Consider the following 15,159-nt stretch of genomic DNA (forward strand, 5'->3'; position numbering starts at 1 on the left):
AATAGACATGCTATATACAGAAATAGACAAAACTTATATAGCTGACACACTCGCCCGAAGGGTCTCGACATTTCGGGCTATGGCTCTTGACAAAGCATGTCTATTTGAAAGAAATTTCCACAGGAGGAGTTGAGACTTCACCAGTCCGCAGCGCGCATAGTAGGAATTTTTCCTGTCTTGCGCTTATATGCACCACAGTATTCTTAATATATACCTGTGAGTTTTAAATATCAACAGGTGAGTGCGCTTATTCAATTACGTCCAAAATATTTTAGTGACATTTACTTGAATGAAGCCAAACTCTTCTGGGGTGGGACTTATATACAACACGGGTCACTATATCTTTCTGTCTCTTTTTTATTGGTGTTCCCTTCTGTCTCTTCCCCTGTCTGTCTCTCTCTTATTGGTGTTTCCCCCTGTCTCTTCCCCTGTCTCTTCCCCTGTCTGTCTCTCTCTTATTGGTGTTTCCCCTTGTCTCTTCCCCTGTCTGTCTCTCTCTTATTGGTGTCCCCCCCTGTCTCTTCCCCTGTCTGTCTGTCTCTCTCTTATTGGTGTTTCCCCCTGTCTCTTCCCCTCTGTCTGTCTGTCTCTCTCTTATTGGTGTTTCCCCCTGTCTCTTCCCCTCTGTCTGTCTGTCTCTCTCGTATTGGTGTTTCCCCTTGTCTCTTCCCCTCTGTCTGTCTCTCTCTTATTTGTGTTTCCCCCTGTCTCTTCCCCTGTCTGTCTCTCTCTTATTGGTGTTTCCCCCTGTCTCTTCCCCTGTCTCTTCCCCTGTCTGTCTCTCTCTTATTGGTGTTTCCCCTTGTCTCTTCCCCTGTCTGTCTGTCTCTCTCTTATTGGTGTCTCCCCCTGTCTCTTCCACTGTCTGTCTGTCTGTCTCCCTCTTATTGGTGTTTCCCCTTGTCTCTTCCCCTGTCTGTCTCTCTCTTATTGGTGTCTCCCCCTGTCTGTCTGTCTCTCTCTTATTGGTGTTTCCCCCTGTCTCTTCCCCTGTCTGTCTCTCTCTCTTATTGGTGTCCCCCCCTGTCTCTTCCCCTGTCTGTCTCTCTCTTATTGGTGTTTCCCCCTGTCTCTTCCCCTCTGTCTGTCTCTCTCTTATTGGTGTTTCCCCCTGTCTCTTCCCCTCTGTCTGTCTCTCTCTTTTTTGTGTTTCCCCCTGTCTCTTCCCCTGTCTGTCTCTCTCTTATTGGTGTTTCCCCCTGTCTCTTCCCCTCTGTCTTTCACTGCAGCTGAATATTTTCTTGTAGTACTCGCTCTGACTGCCTGTTTCCCACGTTCAATGTTTCCGTCAGGTTGTCATTTCCTGGCTATTATTCTCTGTCTTCTGCTTTTGAACCCTGCTCCTGCCACCTTTCTCTCACTATCTGTCTGTCTCTCTCTGGTCGTTTCTCTTGTTTCCTCTCTCCATGGCTATCTCTCTAGGTGTCATGCAACAGTTTGCAATCTCAGAGGCGACTCTCATGGCCTGGTCATCTATGGATGGGGAAGAGGAGAGCGTCAACTCGAACCAAGAGAGACAGAGCGAAACGTACCAGGAACTGCTAGAGAACCAGGGTAATTGACATGCTGAAAGACAGAGACACACCAGTCACATACTGCAGCAGAGCCTGGGTAGGGTACAGTCAAGAAAAACAAAATGAGACACCAAGCAAACTGCTAGAGTAAAAAACAGCCAGGCACATTGGATAGAGAGAGACTTCATGTACCACTGGATAACCAGATTAGTATAGTGGAGAAGACAGAGATAGACAGTCCATATAATACAGGAGACCTGATGAAAAGGCAGCCAGAAAGTCAAATGGACATACAATGGACTGTTGGATAATCAGATAAAGAGACAGTCAGAGAGATTGAGAGTGACATTTAGCAAACCATTGGGGGCGGCAGCAAGAGACAGTTGAATTTCAGCTTTATAACATTTCCTTTATTTTGTTTCTTTTCTTCCCTCTTTCTTCTACTCTCCTTATTGTCCCCTATTCTCTCTGCACTCTTCCTCGCTGTGCTTTCTCTCTCCTCTTCTCTCTCTCCTGTGGCTTCCCGTGCTCTCTTTCCCCTGTGCAGATAACCTTGCACAGACACACTCTGACTGCTGGCCTCACTCATATGTCTCGCAGGGACTCTACTGTCTTGGCTCCTCTGAAGCTTGGGCCAGCAGTGAGCAGTCTCTGACAGTGTCTCCAGCACCCACTGGAGGGCTTATCTCAAACCCTGGACCTGACCTCGGGGAGAGACAGATGGATAACTTCTGTGAGACTGTCCCTCAGTTGCTGCACTCTAAAATCTCCCCCTCAGAAGAGGATGACGTTCTCTGCCATGACCTGCAGTCTTTTTCTCCTCCACGCGAGGATTATGAGAGCCCCCCACACAGCCGCAAGGTCTCGGATGTCGCCACTTCTGGGGTGCAATCTGGAGAGGAGGAGGACAGAGAAATGGAGAACTGAGTGGGAAAAGAAAGAGAGAGGAACAGGCAGAGAGCTAGCATGGGAGAGACAACCAAAAGAAAGTGTGCCTGTGTGAGATCTAATATGGGAGTCATTTATCAGGGTCCCTGCAGCAAAGCGGGCACAACGAGGGGAAAAATGTAATTGCCCCACTTTTGCCTTGATACATAGACCACTTTGCTTTCATTTTGCACCGTGGGCATGCAATTTGGAGAGTGTCAGTAAGAGAAGTTACATGACACTATAATGGGATGTACGAAATCCTGCACCATTATTTTCCCCTGCTAGCTTCAAACTATCTGCTCGGTCTGTTGTGTTGTAAACTTCCTTGTGTAACAATATGCGTCAGACTGTAAGAAACTCTTTCCTACATGTAATGCAAGCGCAAGCAGAACAGGCTGCAGTGCGTCAAAACAAACTTCATTTTACATAGATATCAAGGCAATTTTGGAGTGCAGTTGATGCAGAGCTCCTCCTTGGGCGCCATATGCATTATCTTAGTATTTTGCTATGTGTCAATAGGAGGAGATAGGGAGGTGTTAAGTAATGTATATATTTATTTCCCTTTTTGCAGTGTCAATGTCTGATCTGAGATGCCAGGAATCGCACAGGCTAATTATCTACATCAAATGTGAGAAATATAACATCCTTATTACAGCTACAAACAGCAAGTCTTTAACAAAAAAGTGAACTTTCAAAGTAGAGTTTCCTTTGCCTTAGATCACTTTGGCTGGGATTCACCGAGCCGCAATGCTGAGTATAGCACCCAACCCAGCCATACCTGCCATTGACTTGAATGACACGTACTGCCGGATCAGGTTCCGTATTCAGCATCGGATCTTTGTCGTTGTGCCAAGAGAGAAGTAGAGAGAGACTCATTATTCTCCCAAATATTCGCTAATTTGTTGGAGTTCAAAAAAAGTCACCCCATGTTTTAGTTTCAGTTGAATATGCTAACATTTGGAATTGAAGAATATTCAAGAATTTGACAGAAAAAAAATGGGGAAACCAGAGAATATTCGAAAATGTGAAGTATGGAGACAATCTTTGAAATATTAGAGAATTTTTACGTTTAAAAAAAAAAAAATTAAACAAAAACGTGAATTGAATTTTGACATATTCTCCCTTCTCTAGAGAAGTGACGTGATGTATTTATGATAATGGTACATACAGTACATGCGTCAAGTGAGCACAATACCTCCACTTGTCATCATTTAATCCAAAAGGGTCTTGTCTGTTAGCCGCATCAGTTCCAGAAGAAAGTTACCCAAGTATGAATTCAATTAAACTTGGTAAACAAGTTTCTTACATTTGATGTCGGTGCTACAGTAAGAGCGTGTGCAGCAGTAAATCACTATACCGATGCATAGTAAATATATATCGATGCACAGGGCAGATTTATCAGCTTACACTGATAAATGTGGTTTTGATTTAGATTTAGAGACAGGACACTTATTTGGTTATTTACTAAAGTCTCCGAGCTAAGTCAGTGCAAAAAACAGCACTAGATTTAGCAAAGGACAAACTCCAGTTGCTTTTCGTTGATAAATATGGTGCTGTTTTTGCACGGGGTTTGCCCGATTTGTGCAGCTTGTAGAGTTTAGTAAACAGTCCCCTTCTACAAAGCTCCCCTACTTATCATTTATCAGGGAAAACAAAACGTGTTGAAAGAAACAGGATTTGGGGTGTTTATTAATATGGAACGATTTTTCCCTTTGTGTCACAGTGGTTGATAAATGACCCCCAGAGTGTGAGCGTGTGAATGTGAGACAGTCAGAGAGTGTCAGACACAGGTTGTCTCTCGCAGTCTCTGCAGAGACATCTTACCGCGTGTTCCCTTGGATTTTCAGAGCGTCTGTTCCTGGAAAATAATGAGAACGACCTTCCTCTCCTCACACCTGTCTTCCACGAGACGGACTTCAGGAGCAGTCTCCTGAAGAGACAGGCCCAGGTGTTGGGAGATAAGACTGCTCTCTATGGGGAGGTCTCGCATGCCTTAAAATGACCTCTCCCAAACCATCTTAAACTTTTGCCAAAACCCTGGAAAATATTAACTTCTTTCCTGCCAAAGACCTGCAGAGCATCGCTTCATTAACCCTGTCTTTGCCAAAGACCAACAGCCTTACTCTATTAACCCATTACCTACCAAAAATGCAGAACATTGCTGCCTTCACTTTACCTGATAGCTGCAAAGTGTTGCTCCATTAACCCATTCCTTGCCAATGACCCACGGGACTTTGCTCTATTAATAGGTTTCTTAAGAAATACCTGAAGATAATTGCTCCATGAATCCCTCCTCTGGGAAAGAATCCCGGCATTAACCTCTTCCCAAACCAGTCGTCTGCAGGGCATTTCTCCTTTCAGACACCTGCAGACTATTGCTCCGGTAGCTCACTTCCATGCCAAGGATCTGCAGAGCAACACTCTATTAACTTCCGCTGCAGAGCATCATACCGGCCAACTGACTCCAGATCTCCTTAGGGATATAAATCTTTACATATTACCCTGCTATGGGAATATAAAACCAGGACTGGAAGTCTTGGAGTTTATTGGCCTGTATGCAGCATGCTTACACGAACCTTTCCTCTTCTGCAGAGCACACAGCAGTTGAAGGGGATAATTCTATATCCACGAAGCCACAGTTAAGGCCGTTTTAGAAGTCAATGGTGATTTTCAGCCGAAAGCGGCCCAAGCAGCCACTTCGATGGATATATTAGTACAGGCAGTCCTCGGCTATCCAACAGAATCCGTTCTGGAAGTAGCGTTGGATAGTGAAACCGTTGTAAAGTGAGTCCCGTGTTAATCAGTGCGGTAAGCGTTGGATAACGTATTCTGGCATCGAAAAAAACGGCCCATAGGGTTGCATTGTAAAGCGTTGGATATGCCATTCGTTGTAAAGTGAAATGTTGGATAGCGAGGACTACCTGTACAGTAAAACAGCACTGGATATATCACACGGAAACATATACATCAAAGGAAGAAGATTTGCTCCCTTCATAAATATAGTATTTTTCTCTGCACCAGGAAGATCTCCATGTTTGTGAGCGTAGTGCACGCTACACAGAGATGTATCAATGGAAAGAAAGTGGAAATTGAAGTATTTTCTGAAGCACTGCTCCATTTACGACTTGTGTTTGCTTCAAATGTGAAAGCGTTTCCAACATATGACGCAGATTGTTATAAGACTTCAGACTTGCCAGATTTTTTTTTAACCCAAATTCAATTTAAACAATTGATGCACAAAGATGCAGAATTTGATATATCTCAATATTATGTACGTATAATATAACTGATGCACATGGGTCAAAACTTGGAGCAAAGACCTTGAGTCATTGATGCAAAATGATACAATTTGCAATTTCACCAAATTTGCAATGATACATCACCCTCTAGGGCAGTAGTTTCCAACCTTTATATGCAAAATTCTGAGGACCCCCAATCATCTCTAATAGAATCTCTGAGATCAGAGTCTTTGTAAGGAACCCCAACCCTCTCTGATAGTGTGTCTGAGATCAGATGCATTGTAAATTCTTCTGTATTTTACATAATTTGAAAATGAATAGAGAATTGCCGGGAACCCTAGTTTAAAAACGATGCTCTAGGCCTAAGGGTCTTAAAGTGTGTCATCTAGCTCAGCGGTGCGCAAAGTGGGGGGCACGGGATTTTTTTGAGGGGGCGCGGCCGGTTGCAGAGGGCCCACACTCTTCTCCGAGGCATTTAAATTAAATGCCGGGGGATCACGTGAGGTCTCTGCAACTCACTTACCTGGATTCAGACGAGTTGCTGTGACGCGTCGCCATGGCAATGCGGCGTCAAATGACGCGCTGTCATACAGAATGAGGTCACACGTCCATCTCCATGGCAACGGGGTCACGTGACGTCAACGTCATTTGACGCCGCCAAACCATGTAAAGGGGCGCGAGAGCGAGGGGGATCAGGCAGGGGGGCGCAGCTCAAAAAGATTGCGCTCCCTTGATCTAGGCACTAATCAAACTTTTAAAGCTACTCTTGATTGTGATTAGATTGATTTTGCAGGCAGTGAGGTTTAAACCTCAGACGCTGAAATGACAGTGAAGGAAATGACAGCCGCAGACAGAAGTCGATACATTCCACGATAAAATCAGTGCAACTCCTCCTATTCTCCTAGTGCTGCACATAACCACTTACTGAATCACAACGCTCTATATATAGATACTGTATTAAGGGGGATTGGTATGAAAGTGTCCTGGATGCAAACTGGCAAAGGGAACGGTACCAGCATTATCAAACCCAAACACGACATTACTTCCCCTGGAACTTGTTTCCTTAAAGTACCTCTCCAGGTTGCTGTTTGTTTTGTTTATTTTTTAGTAATAGGATTGAACAGGGGATGTCCAGAGGTGAACTATGTTAATTTCAGCTACAGGACCCCCTGCTTCCCGAGACACCTCCATAGTGGGCGCCGGTATCTCTGCAAGTAGCAGCTCCGGCTGGGACAGTTGGGGCTAACATAATGGCGTCTTTAAATGTCACGCGGGCCGATAGGCAGCTGTGCCGTCATCCCTTGCAGCTTTCAATTGGCCCGGGTGACAAGGGAAATGTAAACTTGCAGGAGATACCGGCGCCCCCTGTGGAGCTGAGTATCTCAGGGAGCAGGAGGTCCCTCCCGGCTTCAATCCTATAACTTAAATAAACAAAACACAAACAGCAACCCGGGAGGGGTGCTTTAATAAATCTCTTTGATACATAACTCCCAAAATAGCCCAAATACCTTGTTTAGCATCAATTTACACAAATTCCAGTCAATTCTGGGGCAAAATAACCACCATAGGTATCAAAGAGAAAAATCCTATAGATTTAAATGTTTTTTTTTCCTTGGATACATACGGTATAAAGTCATTGTTCTTAGTTTATCCAGAAGCTGCCTCTACCTCTAGTACAAACTCTTTTTTCTCCATCGTATTTATTGCAAATATTTGATGGTTTTTATTCATTCCAATTTAGTTTTATTTGTATTTGTGGCTGCTCCATCCTTAGAAGAGCTGCTTCGGTTTCCATGTCTGTCGTGTGAGCACACGCCACACCTGGCACTGGGTTATCTTTATATATTGGGGCAATATTATGCCCCAGAATACCCCCCCTTTTGTCCTGATAAGATTTTTATTTGACCTTTTTTGTACATCACAATTTCAATGTTAAAAAGTAATATTGTACAAACATTCAAAAAAATGTGCATGGTATGAATGAACACTTCATACATATAGCGCATCATTCATACATATAACGCATAATTTATACATATACCGCATCATTCATATATATAACACAACATTCACACATATAGCGCATCATTCATATATGTAACGCAACATTCACACATATAGCGCATCATTCACACATATAGCGCATCATTCACACATATAGTGCACCATTCATACATATAACGCACCATTCATACATATAACGCATCATTTCATGTTTGAAATAGTTTCTGACACATCGGGTCATGTTGAATACCTGATTGATATAATTTAAAGAAAAACATAATTGTGTGTTTTTTTTACAATTTACACCTAATATTAGTAAATATAAATGATTAGTGTAATATTATTTATGAAAGCCATACAGTGAAAAGAATACATTTTGTTAACCTGTGTAATGAAACACCCGCACTGCGGGAAATACATTTTTGGGGTTGAAAGATAGCAGCTTTATTCTGCGCTAACACTAGTAGCTTCCTTTGCACTTAGAGCCGCAGATTTATACGGTGCATGTAAAACGTCATTTCAGTTGCGTTTGTGCACAGCTCTGTAATAACCTCAAAGTCCACCATCTGCGCCCAAAAAGTATTAATTTGATTTAGTATACAGAAATACACTGCGCTTTGCGTACAGAAATACACTGCGCTTTGCGTACAGAAATACACTGCGCTTTGCATACAGAAATACACTGCGCTTTGCGTACAGAAATACACTGCGCTTTGCGTACAGAAATACACTGCGCTTTGCATACAGAAATATACTGCGCTTAGCGTACAGAAATGTCATTTTTTAATTAACACTGTAAGCGAGAGAATAGTTACAAGCACAACCACTGTTTTTCTTTCAATTGTTTTTAAAGTTTGCCCTGGCTTTGATAATGCTGATTTCCCCCCGTTTTTAGGATCAACCCCCCCTACCTGATGGTGAAGGGCAGTACAAATGTAACATGCAAAAAACAAAGACACATTCCTCCCAATTTTACTCAGCATTGTTGTTCATTGCTACACCATCAGACATTTCCTGTTCTATCACTGGTGTGTAACATGTTCCAGGACAAACCTTTAATCACAGGAACTGCAAAGGCAGCAACTACACACGTTTCTTTGACATTTGCTCTACTTTTTTACACTGCTAAATAGAGCCTGTTGATTGACAGGTGTCTATTGATCACAGTCTGCCAGCAACCAAAAAAGTGAACGGGTTAATAAAACAGCACCAGATTTATTTAAAAAAAAGGCATCTCACTGAGAGTAATAATATATTCTTCCTCTGAAAATCTAATGTTTTTTTTTATATAGTTATGATAAATAGACCACGCTAACCTTAAGAGATGCAGAATGAAAATGTCTCAATGCATCAATTTCATGCCAAACTTCTTTTTATACATAAACATACCCCAGGGAAACAGCGCAGGGATTTATTCACCAAGATCAAAAAACAGTCATGTTGATGAGCTGTTTATTCTAGTAAATGGTTTCATGTCTTGGGAGTGGCGTTCTTCGCCTCCTCTCATCCTCACCACATCCTTATCCTCTCATCCTCATCCTCCCCGCATCCTTATCCTCCTCGCATCTTTATCCTCCCCGCATCCTCATCCTCCTCGCATCCTTATCCTCCCCGCATCTTTATCCTCCCCGTATCCTTATCCTCCTCATCGCATCTTTATCCTCCCCGCATCTTTATCCTCCCCGCATCCTTATCCTCCTCACAAACCTTTTCATTGGTGGGGAACTTAATTTTTTTTCCATTGGATCCTTCTGTTTTTTTTTTTATTAGTAAAGAGATTCATTGTTTATTCTCTCGCTGATCTTGTGATTTTGGGAGAGAGGATTCTGCCTCAGTGACTGTGGGATCATTCACCAGTCTCCCAGCTGCAAAACTGACAGAAGGAACGCACCAGATTTACACTGGCGACACACTTTATTCGAGCTCGGCTAGTCCCACGAATTCGGGTATACCCGGGTGTATTGAGGTTTGTGACTGTTTTCTGCCCGAGTATATTGGGTTATTTTCTAGGCAGGGATTGAAGCATTTTATTCCCCCTGGCTGCAATACTGCACAGTATATATATATACTGCATTACAATTCATGAATTTATGCCATCTGGTAGACACGCGAAGCATTGCAGCCTATTAAATCCTAATCATTATCATTTAACAAATCAGCCGCCCATCAGCCAGGCATGAACCCAGGCTGGGAAGGCAAATGCAACGGGGCTTGTCAGAGGTGAGGAGCGGCGCATTCCAGGTATCTGCCAGGTACATACCAGGTATTTGCTCGAATAAAGTGTGTCGGTGCAGTAGCACAAAAAAACCCACTTTGTTTTTCATTGTTACATTTGGTGCTGTTTGGTAAATGACCCAATGTCACATGGAAACGTGTGCTCTCCGCATATTGGGCAAAAAACAACTCCATATGTGTATATATATATATAAAAATCCTTTTACTTTCACTGGGGCTTTTTTCTTTGATACATATGGTGCACTTATTTTGCCCAAGAATTGCTCTACTTTGCTATATATATATATATATATATACAGTGGTTGACAAATCACCAAAAAATCTACTCGCCACACAAAAAAATCTACTCGCCACCTAGTACCAAACGTGTGCTGCTTGGGCCAATATTTACTCGCCCGGGGGTTAAATCCACTCGCCCGGGGCGAGCAAATGTATAGGTTTGTCGAACACTGTATATATATATATATATATAGCAAAATGGACTTTGCTATATATATATATATATATATATATATATATATATATATAGCAAAATGGAAATATTACTGTATGCTCATTTGCATGTCTTAGACAGGTCTGCAACCCCACCTTTCACCATTATCACCTAGCACACAGCGCTTCCACTGCAGCAAGGGATTCTGGGAAATGACATGCAAATGAGCACACAGTGCCACACAGTAATATTTCCATTTGCAATATGCTTTACTGTGGAGGGTTTTTGTCACTTTTTTTACCCACCATAACTTAAGTAAGTGTATAGTGTGTGTATGAGTGTGTATATAGACACACACACACACACACATTGTCTGTGGGGGCTCTTTAGAAAAGTCTCTTGGCTACGAATGTGGGGCAAGGCTGGTGAAAAAACAGCACGATTTATCAATACAAATCTTTGTTACGAGCATTGTTTGTTTGCTCCAGATTTCCCCAGTGTTGCAGTCAGGAGACCTGACGGCCTCCCGCAGCAGACTCTGACTTTCATTCATGTGCAGATAACAGACTTCCCGTGATACGTAGTGCAGGGGTTTGCAAATGCGTGTTATGGAAAGGAAATTGCCCTTACTATCAGATTCTCTTCCTTGCTAGTTATTGGAGTAACACGGTGACAGAATACTCTGCAGGGTACCTCACGTGTCAGTCTCCCAGCTGCAAAACCAGTGCAAAAATCAGCCCCATACTTATAAAAAAAAAAAATGAATCCCATTGAAAGCAACTGGAGTTTGTCCTCTGTGCGCTGGCTTTGTTCTCGTTCTATAGCCAGGAGACTTTAAGTGGTGGCCGGCAGTAAATATGCTACAGTCTCTCTACTGTGATGCTCTGCAGAGGATTATCTCTTTGTGATGCTTACCGTCTCTGCAGGTGTTATACTCTACAGAGTCTCTGCTGCTGTGATGCTCTGTTCGAGTTCTGCCGTGGGGTGATGATCTGCGGAGGTTTTCGTGTGCAATGCTCTGCAGAAGGCCTCTGGTTGCAATGCTCTTGTTGTACTCTGAATACTCTGTGGGTATGAAGCTCTCTAAGGGATCTCTCATTGTGAAAAGATCTCAGTGGCTGCAGTGCTGCGCAGAAGGTCTTCCGCACCTCTGTGGGTGCAATCATCTTCATATTTCTTCATGAGTACCGATGCTCTGTAGCGTTCTCTGGCAGAGATGGGGTTATTGACCCCCTTTTTCATGGGGACATATCTTCTTTCCGTCTGTTTTTTTTATTGTTAATTTTTTTGCATTGTGCTTCTTTGGGCTCCCGAATTATAAATATATACATGATATGTATGTGTATATATATGTATATATACACACACATATATATAAATATATATATACACGCACGCAGGAGTAACTATATACTGGGTGAGTCTCGGTCAGGCAGCATGCGGGGGAGGGTGCACGGAATAAAAGACCAGAGAAGTGACAGACAGTGTCAGCGCCTTATTGCAGTGTCGGTTTGTGCGACCAAGGGATATAACTCTTGCAGTGCCAGAGGTACCTGGGCATTTAACCCTTCTTGGTCAGAGGAGCCTGAAACACATTACAGAGCAAAGTGTTGCAGGGAAGGGGTTACAGTAGCAAATATTTTAAATAGCATATGAGAGGATGTTCCACAGTGTATTATGCAACAAGACTTTGACTTTGTGTCAGGTTGTGTGAATAGATCGTTTTTCTCTGCTGCCCCGCAGTGTAATGTTGCGAGGTTAAAGCTGCCCAGTCGCCTTTCAAATCGTATTAAGGTAAGGATACGAGCCTCCAGCAAGCAGGGAATTGGGCATGGGCATACTTAGTATATGTGTATATTATAAAACAAATGACGTCTATAGATACAGTAGGCCACAATTGTTTTAGAATGAATCACTCATCATCAAGTATCCCAAAATATAATGACTGAATCATACTAAGTATATTGACAGCTCATTAACAGTCATTCACCTGAATGGTCCTTTGCATGCAATAACAGTGATTATATTTCCCCCATGTCCTGCGTGATAGCTCGGGAAAGGGAACCGCCGTCACAAAAACACGTCCACCCACATCTGTGTTATGAAACATTTTCTTTTTTACATACATACATGATTGGCAGAAGGAAGACTATGGACTGCTCTATATATCAGCACCTATACACTGCTCGCCCATGCGGGACTGTACATGTGAGGCATATACAATGTGTGTGCGGGATCCTATATCATCTGGACCTATAAAATGAGGAGTAACCTAACAATATATACAGTGTACAAGGCAACCTATAGAATCATCATGTGCTCCGTTAAATATGTATGTGTTTGCTCCATATGTGTATAGGGAGTATACACTGACTTTATGGATGTGCATGCCTCTGGGATTTCTTGTACAATATGTGCACGTTAGGTTTCATACAAAGATTACGGGGTATATCTTTAAGATTTCCAGCTGCACAGGTGGTACATATCAGTTTTTAGGTAAGTACACATGTGAGGGGATGTGTAAGTGGCCAATATATTCAGCAGTACAGCCGGTATATGAACCAATATGTGCTTGATTCTATAAAGGCTCATTTGTACCTTTGTATAAAAATAAGACTATAATTGATGAAGTATACCTACAGTATGTATAGTCAGTGCTCTGCAGTGTGGCAGCTTCACGTAGACCTCCTATCACTTTTACATTGATAGCTGACTGGTTGCATCACATTCACAAATTAAGACTTTGTTTTGCTTTAGAAAGCCAGGACTCTGATACCCAGCACTAGGTAATCGCTGGTGACCCTTACTTTTACAATATGTCCACTAAATTGCAACAGACAGTCCACGGTTTGAAGCTGTTGCTCTGTATGAGGCTCAGTTCCATTTTAATTAGGGAAAATCTTTTGGGTGAACCAGTAATGATGGTAACCTGCAGAAAGATAGTTGTCCTATTCTATTGCCTTGCCACACTAGAGAAGTTGGGTTACCATCAGATGCTATTCCTATCGGTTACCCTTAAGGTGCGATTTATCGATTCTGGTCATTACCTAACTCCTCCAATGCTGGAACTTAAAACCTTTATACAAACATTTGACACTTGGAGAAAAAAAATTGTGAATACAATCACAGCTCATTTGGAGGCTTTGGCAGAAGAACTTCTAGCTGATCCCTTGCCACTTTGAATATTGTTTCTTGAATCATTATACATGTTGAAACGTTTGGAAGAAGGATTCATTCACTTGTTTCCCATTTGTTTGATGCATGACAGCGTTGTCACAAAAACCAGAAGTTGCAAGGGCTCTCTCGTGTCATCCTATCTTTTGGCATCTTTATTCTCAGCTGAATGGATGTTGCTGGAGGTAGATGTTGATGTCTGGGCATCAACCTCTCCCCATGGATTTCTGGGTAATATAGATACATCTGGCAAAAAAGGCTGAAACAGTTTCTTGATCTTGTGGGTAAAAATTCCAAACAAAGATACCTCAGTAAAAGAGCGTGCCTGAGCAATGCTGGGTAAGGTACTTTAAGCATCTGAGTCACAGGGTTTGTGTGAACGTAACATAAGTGTGGGGATGAAAGAAAATATTGTGTTACAGAGCAGGTTGTGTCAGGACCATCAGGTACACAGGATGAAAGGTAAGTGGTGATACCCAAGGGTCTCTGGGTAGCAAGAACTGTTCAAAATATTCTGGACACCATTACACTTGCCAAAGGATGCAATGTAGTTAGGCCATTCCAAATGGATACTGGGTAACATACTATGCCCCAGGGTATTACAGTGGTACATCATCCTCACTGTGTTCTGAGGACACGCGGAAATCTCTGAGGATCTGGGACACGTTCTCTGACCCCTGACCCGAGAGATCGTCCAACTCTGAGTCTGGTGTTGCAGGTGTTATGGGGTCATCAGGCAGCACAGAAAGGTCTGGGGAAGGAGGAGCCGTGGGGCTTGGTCTTTGGGTCTTTTTTTGAGACATGGCATGGCTGGCGTCTCGAAAACTGGCAAAAGGAGGACGCAGGCGGACACCAGACTGGGCTGTCCCTTCTATGGCTTTTTGTAACTGAAAGGAGACGATTAAGACAATGTGAGAGGGACATCCAGAGATCTCACAGTACATAGAAATATATGGAGACAAAGAGAAGCTGAGATATATATTATTATAACTTTATGAGGTACCAGCATATTCTGCAGCAAAGTATAAGGATTGTCAGAGGCCATAACAAAACATGCATATATAACAAACATTCCTAAAGTCCACAAAACTTGTAATCTACAAGATACTTTGACTTCTATACAATACGCTGTGAAGTTGCTTGTATAGAATGTATTGTTCAGTGTATTCAAATGAATCAGCTGAAATCTTCCCAAGCAAGGGGAAGATGTCAGCAAAGTATACTACATAATGGCCATAAATGGAAATATAAAGATAAAAAGGTAGAAAGATATACAAAGAGAATAAAGAAAGACAGAAGGAGCGAGATGAAGGAAATAAAACATCCTATTCCTTTCAATGAGACTTCTATCTTTGGTTTGCACCAGTTTTGCAGACAGAAGTCCTGATAAATTACCCCCCCCCCCCCCAACTTCCCTCCTTATCCTGCATTTTGTCTTCCTTCACCCTCACTCTCCCCTTCTCCCCTCTTTTCTCTTACCTCTTGCAGTGCAATTACTCCTCTTAGCTTTCCCCCACTTGTGATGTAGGCCTGACTAAGGCCGAGGAGTGAGAAGAGAGTGTGAGTCTGCAAGGGAGAGACCAAAGTAAGACTTCTAATAACAAAGAGACAGCAAGACAAGATATACTGT

The 15,159-nt window shown here is 42.6% G+C and overlaps 2 protein-coding genes across 8 annotated transcripts in view; one reads left to right on the top strand and one right to left on the bottom strand.

Moving 5' to 3' along the window:
- FAM131B (family with sequence similarity 131 member B) overlaps positions 1 to 11,164 on the top strand; it is a 45,808-nt gene extending 34,644 nt beyond the window's left edge. For all 3 annotated transcript variants that reach the window (XM_075611806.1, XM_075611804.1, XM_075611807.1), the window contains 2 exons: positions 1,423 to 1,554; positions 2,062 to 11,164. In XM_075611806.1, coding sequence (XP_075467921.1) covers positions 1,423 to 1,554; positions 2,062 to 2,441 — 512 coding nt within the window. In that variant the 3' untranslated portion in view covers positions 2,442 to 11,164. The remainder of the gene's footprint in view (positions 1 to 1,422; positions 1,555 to 2,061) is intronic.
- A 1,286-nt stretch (positions 11,165 to 12,450) lies between these two features.
- The window catches only part of CLCN1 (chloride voltage-gated channel 1), a 54,185-nt gene continuing 51,476 nt past the window's right edge, over positions 12,451 to 15,159 (bottom strand). For all 5 annotated transcript variants that reach the window (XM_075611801.1, XM_075611803.1, XM_075611802.1 and 2 more), the window contains 2 exons: positions 15,009 to 15,095; positions 12,451 to 14,416 (listed from right to left, as the gene is read on the bottom strand). In XM_075611801.1, coding sequence (XP_075467916.1) covers positions 14,129 to 14,416; positions 15,009 to 15,095 — 375 coding nt within the window. In that variant the 3' untranslated portion in view covers positions 12,451 to 14,128. The remainder of the gene's footprint in view (positions 14,417 to 15,008; positions 15,096 to 15,159) is intronic.

Source organism: Ascaphus truei, chromosome 8 (assembly GCF_040206685.1).
Source record: "Ascaphus truei isolate aAscTru1 chromosome 8, aAscTru1.hap1, whole genome shotgun sequence".
NCBI lineage: Eukaryota > Metazoa > Chordata > Amphibia > Anura > Ascaphidae > Ascaphus > Ascaphus truei.